Source organism: Xiphophorus maculatus, chromosome 19 (assembly GCF_002775205.1).
Source record: "Xiphophorus maculatus strain JP 163 A chromosome 19, X_maculatus-5.0-male, whole genome shotgun sequence".
NCBI classification, from domain to species: Eukaryota; Metazoa; Chordata; class Actinopteri; order Cyprinodontiformes; family Poeciliidae; genus Xiphophorus; species Xiphophorus maculatus.
The window spans coordinates 16,858,486-16,871,734 of NC_036461.1; the positions used below are offsets into that span (position 1 = coordinate 16,858,486).

At 40.6% G+C, this 13,249-nt stretch overlaps 1 protein-coding gene across 2 annotated transcripts in view; it reads right to left on the reverse strand.

Annotated features, from left to right (window-relative positions):
• Positions 1-1,111: 1,111 nt before the first annotated feature.
• The window catches only part of LOC102234939 (unconventional myosin-X-like), a 47,910-nt gene continuing 35,772 nt past the window's right edge, over positions 1,112-13,249 (reverse strand). The window contains exons 26-43 of one of the 2 annotated variants that reach the window (XM_005798337.2): positions 12,457-12,595; positions 12,208-12,312; positions 12,016-12,111; positions 11,835-11,928; positions 11,686-11,741; positions 10,690-10,832; positions 10,180-10,374; positions 9,883-10,040; positions 9,674-9,794; positions 9,363-9,511; positions 8,553-8,701; positions 8,272-8,479; positions 7,806-7,942; positions 7,559-7,682; positions 6,595-6,945; positions 6,248-6,424; positions 5,192-5,383; positions 1,112-4,440 (exon numbers count right to left, since the gene is read on the reverse strand). In XM_005798337.2, the coding sequence (XP_005798394.1) occupies positions 4,336-4,440; positions 5,192-5,383; positions 6,248-6,424; positions 6,595-6,945; positions 7,559-7,682; positions 7,806-7,942; positions 8,272-8,479; positions 8,553-8,701; positions 9,363-9,511; positions 9,674-9,794; positions 9,883-10,040; positions 10,180-10,374; positions 10,690-10,832; positions 11,686-11,741; positions 11,835-11,928; positions 12,016-12,111; positions 12,208-12,312; positions 12,457-12,595 (2,699 nt within the window). In that variant the 3' untranslated portion in view covers positions 1,112-4,335. Of the gene's footprint in view, positions 4,441-5,191; positions 5,384-6,247; positions 6,425-6,594; positions 6,946-7,558; positions 7,683-7,805; positions 7,943-8,271; positions 8,480-8,552; positions 8,702-9,362; positions 9,512-9,673; positions 9,795-9,882; positions 10,041-10,179; positions 10,375-10,689; positions 10,833-11,685; positions 11,742-11,834; positions 11,929-12,015; positions 12,112-12,207; positions 12,313-12,453; positions 12,596-13,249 lie in introns of both variants that reach the window. The other variant, XM_023352994.1, reaches the window with a different exon arrangement.

Below are 13,249 nucleotides of genomic sequence, written 5' to 3' on the forward strand. Positions count from 1 at the left end.
ATTCATTCGTTTTAGATTACCACTCTTATGTTTATTTGTTGTTATGTTTGTTGGTTGTGTTTTGGTTTTCTGCCCTGTTGCTCAATGCTACACAATCATTTGACTTGGCTAAACTTTAGTTAATAGCTGTGTCTCACTGGGCTTAATGAAGACGTGCAAGAAGAAAGCCATTTTTAAGAAAATTGTCCAACTCAAGCTATGTATGAAGTAGAACAGCAAATGTGTGTAAGAAGGGAATCGATTCTGAATAAACAAAAATTTAACTTTTTTAGGCTATGGTGGTGTCAGCATCTCATCATGCTGCGCATGCTTTTCTTCAGCCAGGAAAAGCCAGCCGTTCAGACCTGACGAGATGATGGTTGAAGCCTAAAACAGGCACATCCTGAAAACTTGTAAAAGACTGTAAAAAAAAAAAAAACTGAGAGGAGACTAAAATTACCCTTACTGTGGGCAGACATGCAGTGAGATGGTTCAGATCAGAGCATGTTTTAGAATGGCCCAGTCAAAGTCAGGACCCATGGTAAATCCAATTGCGAATCTGAACTTTAAAAAAAAAAGTGTTTACACAAACAAGACATTTGATCTCACTTAGTTTTAGCCGTTTTTGTAAAGAAGAATATCAGACATTTTAGTTTGTTACCTTGAAAATTGATGGAGACAAACTCCAAAATGTTTGAAGCAACAAAGAGCAATTTTGTTGTACAAATGGATGCTACATTTTTAGGTTTGTATTGTAAAAAAGAAAAAGCATGTACTATTTTCTTCTTCTTCACTATAATGAACAACTTTCTGCTGGTCTATTTCTTAGGATCCCAATGAAGTACTCTCAGATTGGTGATTATTATTTGTCAAAAGTGAATAGATATGACTATTTTTGCATTGCATTATACAGGAAATGAAAATTTAATTAAACAAGAACACATTCCTTCAAATCTAATCAGGAATAAGGCGAGGTTACAGCGTGAGATGTTGTATGTGATGTGTAATATCGAGTTTGTTTAATCTGCAGAGTGAAAAAAATCGGAAACTTCTTCCTCTTTTTCTTGTTTACGAAGTGCACAAATGAGACATTAACAAATCGCACAGTTTCCAATAATTTATTAAAGCATAATTTTGTAAAGCCATTTACAAATAAAAAAAGAAACAACACACACATCTCTCTCTTCCTCATTTTTTTTCCCCAACAAGCACAATGATTCACTATGTAACGGTGATAACAAGCGGAACAGGATGACGGGCTCAGCTCTGGCCGCCTGCGGCTGATAACAGGAGCCCTTGATGAAGTTGCCCTTGAAGATAGATTTGTGATCAGATACTGTCGACTTTTAATTTCAAATTCCATTTTTTTTCCACAAACTGATCTCATTTCAGAAGCTGCAGGGGGAATTTCTCACACTAAACCAGCAATGCGAGCAACACAGATCCCCCTCCAGGTTGCTCTGTAATTATGGCTTATGAAATGATCACACTTTTGAGCATATTTTAGCCTGAGTCACTTGAAACTAGTGAGAAGATTGTGATTATTATTATTATTATATCTGGTTCTTAGAGGAAGTTTTTTTTCCAGATAATTTAATGCCACATTTAAAACTGCCTATTTTAGTGTTGATTATATTATTCAACAAAACAGAAAAACATCTTTGTGGGTGTTCTAACTGGGTCTGATTAGAAGTCTTAAATTTCCTATGCTACTGTTTTCCATCTTTGTAACAACACTGGTCATTGTTACACTTGAGAAAACAAATATATCCAATTTCTTCATCTTCTAATCTGCCAATAGCTTGTGTGAAAAGCCCCAAAAATTAAATGCATTTGGAGTCAAAATTCTCATTGCCCCTGAACGTTGGGTAAAATATGTTTTAAATAAAATGCACCAAACAGTTTCACCATGTTTTAGCAATAGAAAAATGTCTTTGTTTTAGCTCTTTGGAGTTCATACAAGTCAGTGATGCTGCCACCTAGCTGTAGTTCACTTATCAGACCCGTTCCACAACTTCTTAGCACAAAAGCACGAGTATGCAACATGTTCGGCTCACCTGCTGCGCTCCATGGCGGGGTTTTTTGCATGAATAGCTCCCTAGGCAAACCCTTTCTTCTGTCACCTCCAAAGCCAATCAAAAGTCATGTAAAACTGGTGAATATAAATCCTCCCTGGAAACCAGAAACCAACACTGGTAACTCTTACTGGTAATATTCTAAAGACTCAGGATGTTTTCAGTTCCCTCCAAACAGACATTGAAATACATACAATACATAGAGTAATAAATAAGCTCCATACCTTCCCATTACGATCCCATGCTTTTTTTTTTCCCTTATGCAAACTCACAATTACAACACCATTCCTTGCAAAAAAAAGTGGTCATATAAATACATCTTATTTCTAAAGAATACACTCATTACAACACCTTCTCTTTTGTCTTTTCCATTTCCCAGCAGTCTGCTTTAACACTCACCCACACAGCAGCAATCCAGATATCACATTTAAGGACAGATAATATAGAGGGCTTATACAATAATAATAATATTATATTGACAAAAAAGTGTCAAGTTGAAATGTTCAGAGCGGAAACACAAATTGGAGCTTGCACACATGCATTTTTAATAAATTAGAATATCAGCAAAAAGATAAGTTAGTGGATTAATTAAATTCAATTAGTGGAAATCATGTATAGAAATTTATCACACAAAGATATATTTCAAGTGGAAATTGTGACGGCTTAAAATTCAGTTTCTCAGTAATTTGAATATTACATAAGACCAGTAAAAACCAATTTTAACACAGGAATGTTATGTGATGATGACTTACACTGTCATGATTAATTTTGTGGTAAGTCATACAGGAGCGTTGCTAAAGAAGCTGGCTCTTCACAAAGTGCTTTTCACTTTATACTAATGAAAAGTTGAGTGGAAGGAAAAAAGGTGAGCAAGCGAGAAACTGAATTTGTCAAGTTTTTCTAAGCTGCAAAGCATCATAGCAAAAACAAAATCCTTTTGGCTGTATTCTAATTTACTCACTTATTGATGCATGTGTCCTGAGCTCTGCAGTTAAAAACAAAAAATAGAAAGAAAAACATCTGATTAAGCAGTATTTTATGGCTCAAGGTAAAGTGGGAGAGTGACTCCTGCAAACGACAACAACGGTAGACTTGTCAATAACTGAAGACATGAACCTGGATAGCAGCCAGACGCAGCATAGCCCGTGTTTCCGCTCATTTTTACTTTTCAGTGAGTCACAGCCAGTGAATGGTGCACATCATAGGCATCATACTCCTCAGACATACAGTGGTCACTCTTAACGTACATTTTTCTGCATGTATTTTACATGACAGGCATCACATTGTGTTAGGTATGGCATCTCTAGGCTTTACAGTGCAGTAGCCACCAAACGGAAAATCAAATCCACTTTGCAGTATGTGTGTGATTTATACAAAATGATACATTTGTTTCATTTGTGTGTACATAGTGTGACTATACAGGTCTATGCAGGCTGTGTTATATCTTCACATAAATAGATATTAGTCTTTTTGCAGAGCCAAATGTACATAAACTCCGCACTCACACCTAAAGTCAGGTAAGCTTCCACAGAACCACCTTGAATCTTTTCATGAGACTCACAAACACTTCCTGTTGCTGTGTTTTCCTCGTGGCCACATGGTGGCACTAACAAGTGAGCACGCGGGCGAACACAATGTGGGACAGGGAGGCGTGGGACTCCCAGAAGAATAATAATTTTTTTCAGTTCTTTCACTCAAAGGTAACACTGCTGACGTTAAAGATAAACGACTGGAAACAACACCAAAAAAAGCAAGCAAGAAGAAGAAGAAGAGTAAAACCGTAGACAACAGAAAAAAGATGCCATAAGAATAAAGGAACATAAAAAGAAAGAGAGAGATTAAAAATCGGAGGAATGAGGGTCAAAGAAAGAAAGGGTGTGGTTTACTTCTTGTTTGGCAGTGCGCAGAGAGAACGGAGAGACCAAAACTGGGTGGCTAATTTGTGCTTGTTATTGTTCTTTTTCCCTCTTTTTTTGCCTGAAAAGGGAACAACAGAGCAGTGTGTGATGTGCTTGAACATCTACATGCATTATTACAGCTGGGGTGGTGTATGTTTTAGGTGAAAGTCCAAAACCACTGGTTATTTTGTCTGCCATGCTCGTTTTAATCTCAAGTAGGACTCAGGTTTCATTTTCCATGTCTCCCAAATTCATTTAAGTTAACTCAACCTGTCGGATTTGCTGGCTGCTGCAACTGCCTTCAACAAGACCCAAACACTAAAAGAAGGCCAAAGAAGGAGCCTGCTGCTGCTGGATGGACAAACCGAGGAGTGGCTTGATGATCACCTGGCCCAGGAACTGGCCACGCTCGTCACGGACATGATGCTGCAACGCTTCTTCACCATCATGTTGATGTAGGCCTTCATGATCTTGGTGACCTCTCCAACCTGCAGAGGGAAAACACGTGTTGGACCATGACATCGTCCTACCGACAACGGCGGTTTTTGATATGAGCTATGTGGCGTTCTGCCAGGGCAACACAGCATAAGGGGCAGCATAGAGCTTTATAAGAAAAAGTCTTAGTTGCATGTTCAATCCAGGAACATCTCTCCACCAATCAATCGAGGGATTGTTCATGCATTCTATTTATTTATTTTTTGTCAGTAAGACGTCTGACCTGTTTTCTAACCAACCATAACTCAAAATCTTAAGTATTTAGATTCAGCTAGATCAGTTTTGTCTATCTGGATTATTGTTAACATTTCTGGGGGGTTCTCAATGTTTCTAACAGGTTACTTTGTACAGCAGAAGAAGGTTTACAGTTTACTTGAATAACCCAACATTGATTTTCTGTCTGTCTTGTCTAAATGAGATGGGCTTGTGTTCAGCAAGGGAAGCACAAAAGGTGCAATAAGGCATAAAAGAAACTATTTTAGGAAGTATATTGACAGCGTATTAATACAGACTGTAGTTTCTGGTGTTGCATAAGTACCAGAAGGCTACATTTGTGAATGCAACTGGAGCTGTATGCAGTATCATAGATTTGCTTCATCTTGATATAAAAAGCACCACATTATTTGTTGACGGTATGCTATTTTAGTGCTCATCGTTACACAACAGTAAGTCTGGTGATTGTATAACTCTTCATCAGTCAAACGATACATGCAGGAAAACTGAAGAAACTCAGTGAAGTCTCACCTGTGGAGTCTCGAAGTACATCTCCCTCTCATCCACGATGATCTTATAGGTGCAGGGCTGTGAAGCTCCAAAGAAGGTTATGTGCTCGTACTGGAACGTCTCCAGTGGTTTCGGTTCACCTCGCTTATACACAGAAACATTGTCGACACTCACACCCAGCCACAGATCATGAGGGAACCCTCCTTCTTTACACTGCCAAGAGAAGACATTTTGTTTCATTTTTTTAATACCACTCTCCTGACCATGACATCCATCCAGGGGTGGAAATTAGCACCCGCCACTGGTAAAAGTATGAAGTGGCGTGTAAATTGGAGCAACACACTGTGGCGCCACTGTGGCAGGTTGACAATTTGAACAGAAAAAAAAGAAGCTGCATTCAGATTGAACGTCTGTCCAGAGGAGGACTGACCGTCTGGAGTCCAGACTGATGTGCATAATGTCCATATCTGGCGGCCGTACGCTGTCATAATTTAACAAAAAAATCTATTAAATATAATTTTTATCGATCGTGACAGTCCATTGGTTGATTTTATTGACGGACATTGGGCTTATCTGATCAAATCCCTTAGTTCTCCTTGGCTCGCCCCTCCCCTGTAAGTTTATAAATAGCGCCAATTCAGCTATCCGGAGTACGAGAAAATGAGTGGATACGAGACGGAGCGGGTCAGAAAAACTACGACAAAAACTAAAAAGCGCATAAGCCCATTCAGAAAAAAGTGTCAAACTAACCAATATGTTAATTGCCACACTAACTTTGACCGTTGGAGGAGATTCAGTAGCGGAGAAGGAGCTTTAGGGGCTTCAGGGCTTTATTATCTTTGGAGGAGGATGATGATGATGATGAGAGAGACATGACCAGGAGGAAGAGTTCAGGTTAGCTGCTGCTGCCCGGTAAGAAGGAGTGAAAATGTTCATAAAGAAAAAGTTTCATGCAGACAGGAAGGCAGGTGCGTGTGAAGGGAAAGCTAACACTAAGGTCCAGGTAGTCACCAAAACTCTTTCTGGAGAAAATTTTTAATTTCCACCCCTGCATCCATCATCTTTGTTATTTCTCACCTCCACGTCGAAGAGAGTGGAGCCGTATCCGGGCCACTCCTTGATGATGCTCATGTACTTGAGCATGGCCTGGTGCTGTGGCATGCCCTGCAGACGGGTCCACTTCTCCAGGATGCTGGTGCGTGTTGCAGATGTCTCCTCCTTCACCCACATCTCCAGCCTCTGCTCCCCTTCCACCTGAAACGTCGAATGGATCTCTGTCAAACAGTCAGCAAACAGGTGCGACTGGCAGGAAAGTGAACTTAAGAGGCCGCAGTCGGGGAAGCCTGGATTAGTACGATTAACACCTTTGCCTTTTTCCCCCCCCCCATTGTTGTTAACGCAGATTAAGGATTGCGGAGGCGTACCTTCTGCTTCTTCAGGGAACCCGTTTTGCTTTTCCTGAGGGAGGAATCCCTGAAGGTGGGAGTCTTTCGTTTCTCCGTGCTGGCCCCGGTCCCGCCCTGTCCTCCGACGGCCCCGATCACGTCTCCGATTCCTCCGCTGCCTCTCGACCCGGCTCCGCCTGCCGCTCCCACGCCCGGTTTGGTGGACTGCAAGATGCGATTCCGAAGGCGTCCGATCGGATAGACGCTTCCCAGGCTCCATCCAGCCCGACCCGCCCCGTCGCCATGGAGATACTGGAGACGTAAAGCCGCCAGGTGCTGCAAAGTCTCCTCCGAGGCAGGGAAGTGGCCGCTAATTAATGATTCATGAGCCTGGAAGAAAAAAAACAGGATTATTTCCCAATAATATTCTAAATTTAAACCAAACTTTATTCTTTTTTCCAACAAGCTGATTTTCACTGTGTAAAATGTAAGACTACATTAACACAAGTTAATACAACTTGTTCCCATGTAATGCCAAGTAGACGTCATTTAGATTACGGCGGATATTTCAGGATGAAAGGAAAAACCTCCTGATTTACTAAAACACTTTAACAATTTGCATATCCACTAAACTGATTTCTTTCATCTTTGCGATGCTGAGGCACCATCTGAACTTGTCTGATTAACATTTTTGTTACGTTATTGTGCGTAGATTTTTAAAATGCTAAAGAAGTCAATGATTTTTACCAGAAGGAATAAAATACCCACAGCGTCTTGCAAAACTATTCATAAGATCAAAATTTTACTATCGGACCTACGCATAGAGAACTCTGTGGAGCGGAAAACAAATACCACAACCTCCAGCTAAGAAATGTGGTGGTGGCAGAATCATGCTGTGGGAACGCTTTCTTAACAGTGTCAGGGAAGATTGTCAGAGATGATTGTGAAAGTGTAAAAAATAATTACCATAGAGGAAGAGGCATAATTTTTGATGAAATCACACCTGTTCAAACATGAATGCAAACTCCACACCCTCCTTGGGCATGCTCTCTACATCCAGGAAGCAGTACAGCTTGAAGTACAGTTTCCACTCTCCCTCCTCCTCATCCTCTTCACTGCCTGCCAGTCTGAACACCCACACACACACACACACCCACACAAAAATAGAAACATCAGCTCATTGCGCAAAATCAATCTACAATCCTAACAGGCCTCTAGTTGCACTGTAATGTTTAAGGAGGCCGACTTACCTCTCAAACTTGGCCAGAACGTCCGCCACAATCACTCTGCTCTCCAGCGCTCTGTCTGTGAAAGAGCTGTGTTCGAATAGAGAAAACAGGTTCTTACTGTCCTCCATGGCCAGACCTCTGATGAGCTTCTCAACAACCTGCAGCAGCAAAAATGTATTGTTTTTAGGAGATGCACAGATCTACCCAAAAATGAATAACTTTAAAGCTTTTCCTTGCAGAATCCTGACCTATTTCTTGTCTATTTTTGGCTATTTGATGCAACCTGACCTTATTAACGTGGTATTGTGTCCTTGTAGGATTATTGAAATCGGTACTACAGAAGAAGGAGATTTTTTAAAAATTTCAGCACCATACTATCATTTTTTTTAAAAAAAGCTGAAGATGTAAAATTGGCCCATTCTTTTAGCTCTGTTGCTGCAGTAAAACCCTCCAGAGACGTTCAGTATGTTACACATCTGTTACACACCTCTCCAGCTGTGGTGTGTGAGTTAATGGAGATCTTGCAGGAGCCTCCTCCGTGGCAGTACACAGTGGTGCTCATCTCCTGCCTGAGCAGCAGGGCGGCGATCTCCTCCTGAGATGGAACAAACTCACGAGTCTTGGTCTTCTTCAGGGATTCTCCGATGAAGCTGGCATAGCGCTCGATCTCGGTGCCGGGATAACGCTCCCGTACCCTGAGCCACAAACGTAGGTTTTTGTTTCGGTATAAAGAGGTTTCAGTAATCAGAGGCAAAGAGTTCCTGTTACCTTTTAAGGTGGAAGCGGAGGTATCTGAGGATGGCTCGACTGGGCAGGAAAGTGCAGCTCATGCAGGTGAGCAGGTGCCAGTGTGCCAGATTGGCTGGGCTGTTTGGTTGAGGCACATGATTGGTCTGCTTGATCACCTGACAATAAACCTAGAAGAAGAAAAACATAAGAGAATTTACTAAAGGAATACTCATCTTTACCATATCGCCAGATATTGTCCGAGCAAAGTATTTACACCCTTTAAACCTTTTTACATTTTGTCATGTTTTAACCACCATTGCTGTAAGCAAGACATGAAAAGTCCCACAGGAAAACTAAAATTAACTGGGGAAAACTGATTAGAGTTGATGGGAAGCTGGATGGACATAATAAGGGGCAGTCCAGAAACAAAACCTGTTGGAGGAGGCTGGAGAAGTTCACCGTCTCAAATTTGACTAAGGCTGAGACCATTTTTAAAGATGCATGGGGAGAATTTGAAGTTGTTAGATGTCTCAAGCTGGTAGTGAGATACCACCAAAGAGTTGCAGCTGAAACAGCAAGGAAACATTGTTCTATATGAAAAATGTTCTGATCTTTATTTGACAAACAATTTGAAAACCATTAATGATTTTTCCTCCAACCTGACAATCTTTGCTCCTTAGCAACTGTCACATAAAATTCCCCCCCGAATCACATCGATGTTTGTGGCTTTAACATAAGAGAATGTAAAAAGTAAAATAAAAAAAAGAAGAATCCAAAACTCTGTTTACTGTATCTTTTTATTTTTTTGACAAAGACACATATTAACTTATGACAGAAATAAAAACGTACCTCATCCCTGAGAGGGCGCAGATCCTGGCAGGTCTGCAGGATGCCCTGAATGATGGGCACCGTGTCTGCCAGCGTCTCCATCTCCTGCAGAGAATTGAAAACTCTCACCGCCTCGTCCTGCAGACTGGCGTAGCCCTGCTGCCGATGTACTGCACACAGAAAAATGAACGTGGGACAAAAAAAAAGAGAGTAAAACAGTAAAAAGGAATACCTTGAGGACAGCAAGAATAAAAAATAAAACCATGCAGTCATGTGGGATTAACATGCATTAAAATTTAAAAGAAAAGCGTCTTTTAAACGGAGTCACTCACAGCTGGTGACCTCTCCGTAAGGCAGCGGCAGCAGAGGAGAGTGCAGCGGATGCTGTGTGTATCTCAGGATAGGGTTCCTCCTGTACATCTGCTCCACTATTTCTGCATTCACACTGTTCTCCTGAGGAAATGAATAACAAACTCTCAACTTAAGTACAGATATCAGCTCATAGATTTGAGTTTGCACTCCTATAGTGACTTCATTTTACCTTGATGTCTCTGATGAGCTGCAGAGTCGGGGTTTCGATTGGAGTTTTGCTTTCGATGACTCCCAGGATTGCAGCCGTCCATCTCATGGCCTCGTTCAGCATTTTGGTATATAGGCGATAGCAATGCTTCCTTCCATACACAATGATGTTCCAGTAGCCTGTAAAGACACCGTTCAGTTACTATTTATGAATTCAAAACATTTTCAGAAGCAGAAGCCTTGCATGTATCCTGGACTGCCTCTGTATGACTCCTGATGAGGCCCTTTCGGCAGCTTCCTTTCATTTCCCGTTCCTCACCAGTCTCCTTGTGGACCCGCTCATCCGGCTGGATGACGGAGCAGAGGGAGTTGAGGACCAGAGTCCCCATCTTGGATGAGTTTTTCTCTGCGCTCTTGTAGTAATCCAGAGAGTTGTGGGTCAAAACAAACCACCGTTTCTTCAGCTTCAAGGAGGTGCTCTTAGCGTTCGTCTTCATCTCCTTGTGGAGCCAACCTGAAGGTGATGAAAGGGGAGGACGAGATGTAACCTCAAAGGTCCCTCGCGCCATATGCTCTGACTTTGAGAAATGTTATGGAACAAGTGTTCTCTCAGTTGTAAAATTTGTAAAAGCAATAATTTCTTTCCCACAAATGTAATGTACTCAACTTAAAGGTTGGATCTTTCTAAATTTTCTATTTTATGTTGCAGAAATGAAAGATGTCTTAATTTTAAAGTCTTTTCCCAAAACCCTGCCGGTAGCGCCAATAAAGGTGGACTGCACTTAAAAGATTGCAAATATTTTTAGGTTTCATTTTCTGAAACACTTACCTCTGACAAGGAACTCCTGTCCATCTATCCTGGCATCTCCCTTGGGTTTCTGCAGCAGACTGATCCAGTGATGCATCTCCTCGGGTGTGTCACTGTTGCAGTGGATCACTCGGTTTGCCGTAATGATGACAAACGAATTTGGGCTGCAAAAAGTGAGTGGAATGAGGTCAAATTAGGTCAGATTAGTCTTTCATTCTAAACGTTTTTGTTCCACACTAAGTTAGATCTTCCTATTCAACCGTTTGTCTTATCCCTGCAACACATTTCAGTAGGAACTGAGGAGACCGCACACGTTACGAATTGGCTTTTCCAGCCATTCTCAAGGTAGATATCGATCATCACAACACTTTTGAATTTGACAGAAGCTATTTCAACAGCCTTAATGTTTTCAGATATCATATGTATGTGTATAAATTATACAATTCTACATAAATATTCTGTGTTTCTTTTTCAATACTTCTGCTGTTCTCCCTGGTATTCTGGATGTCGATTTCTGACTTGTGGGGGCTCAAAGGTTCTCCCATTTTTCAAAAACTGTATTTAAAGATTGATCACAGGCTCTCAATGAGATTATTAATCTGGAGTTTCTCTCTAAACTTCCAATGTTTGGATTCTTGGCTCACTTTTGCTTGTGACCTGATGCTCCATTGCGCTGATAAAAGAAATGTTTACCATCTGGAAGATGTTTTAATGTTTATTCATGGAAGATAAAATTGAAAGTGATCCCACGCTTTTGTATGAGAGGCAACCCCCCACACCTGTTCCTGTCTAAGCAACTTTCTATATCATGTAAGAAAAAAAAACAAAGTCCCTATTTCTGTAATTTGGGGCATATTTTTGTTTGCCTGCAAATAGCAAATATTGTACAATGTTTTTGACGCAGTTTGAGATAAAATCAAGCTTTTATATCTATCGTTTTGTAGATATAAAACGAGGATCTACAAAATCCTCGTTTTATATATTTGAATTGGTTGTGCATTGATTGCTCTGACTTACCGATCGGGGTTGTCTGATGCACAAACAGAGTCGATAAGCCCTACATCAAGAGTTCCCTGGATAAAAGATAACAGGAAGAGATAATTACCACAATAGCCATGATAAAGTTTACATGATCAATTCATTAGTTCACTCAAATAAAGACTTACAACAGCATTTTTAGGATTGGCCTGCTCATGGGACATGTCCAGCAGCTGTTCAGGAGTGCACACTCTCACCTTGCTAAGCACATTAAACCACCCACTATGCAGGCAAAGAGAAAATTCAATTACATGTTACTAGCTTTAAAAAAACCCCCAGTATGTTTCTGCACAAAGCTCTATGTCACACCTTGCATCTTCTGGCGACTCAGCAAACACTTGGTACGTCCTCTCGTCTGTCACGATGTTCAGAGCGTTCTCTTTTTCATGATTGTCCACGATCTCCCTGCAGAATCACAAGCAGGTCAGCTGTTGGCATCGACAGGTTGAACGTTTGAATAAAATGTGTCATTTTTTTTCATCTGGAAGTTTAAGGTTATACTTGGCCGCCCTTATGTCGATGGTTCCTTTCAGCTTTTCCTCGCTGTCATTCTCGTAGTACATCAGTTTGCTGTCTCGCAGCACAAACCAGCGCATCTTCCAGTTTCTTAGGAAGAACAAACCACGATTAGAACCACCTCGTTTACTTTTGAGATCGTTCGATTGTACCGCAGTGTTCTTTCAGTGAGCATCTGTTGCAGGGTTTTATTTCGTTAGCATGCAGGCTGAGCTCAGTAGTGACTACAACAACCTCCGGGAAAGAGTGGACAGTCCTCCTCCCTTCTTGTAGAGCCACCCGGACTTCAAGGACTCCTGCTTGGACCGGAACCACATGAACGTCTCGTCTTTTAACACACACCAGCGCCGCTTCCACGGGATCATCAGACCAGCTGAAGGAACACAGAGAGCACATTAACACAGCAACAAAAAAAAAAAATTCTTAAAACAGTGGCCTCGGTCCAGCCAGTAAGTTAACAATAGGATTTTTTTAGCATGCGCAATAATTTTTGCTTACTTACGAGAAGGTTTTTGATTCAAATGTACTATTTGGTGGTCTGTTTTTTTCACGAACGAATATGCACTGACAATAAAAACAAAGCCAGGTAATTAAATATACATGTCCGATGCAGGTTTTGACAAAATACAACTGTAAGATGGAAAAAGAGCTTCAGATTTTGGTTTGTGTTTATCTGGGACGATGACATCACAGAAGGAAGTAGTAAAAATAGAAGGGCTGGGCTTATGGAGATGTACTCTTTAACAGTTCTTTATGTCAGCCGTGTAATGGCTGACATAAAGTCATTACACGGCTTAATATAGTACCAAGCCTAATATATATATTTTCATAGAATTTTTTTTTTTTATTTCTATGAAATTATATCTTTTTATTTATTGGGAATATGTACGCTTGGCAGACTTAGTTTTAAAATTATTTTTATTAATCTACAAAGTCAAAATGATTATTAAAAATAATAAAACAATATATTATCTGTATTTTTTTTTTTACTTTTTATTAGAAAATGGTGGGTGGATCAAAATTATTT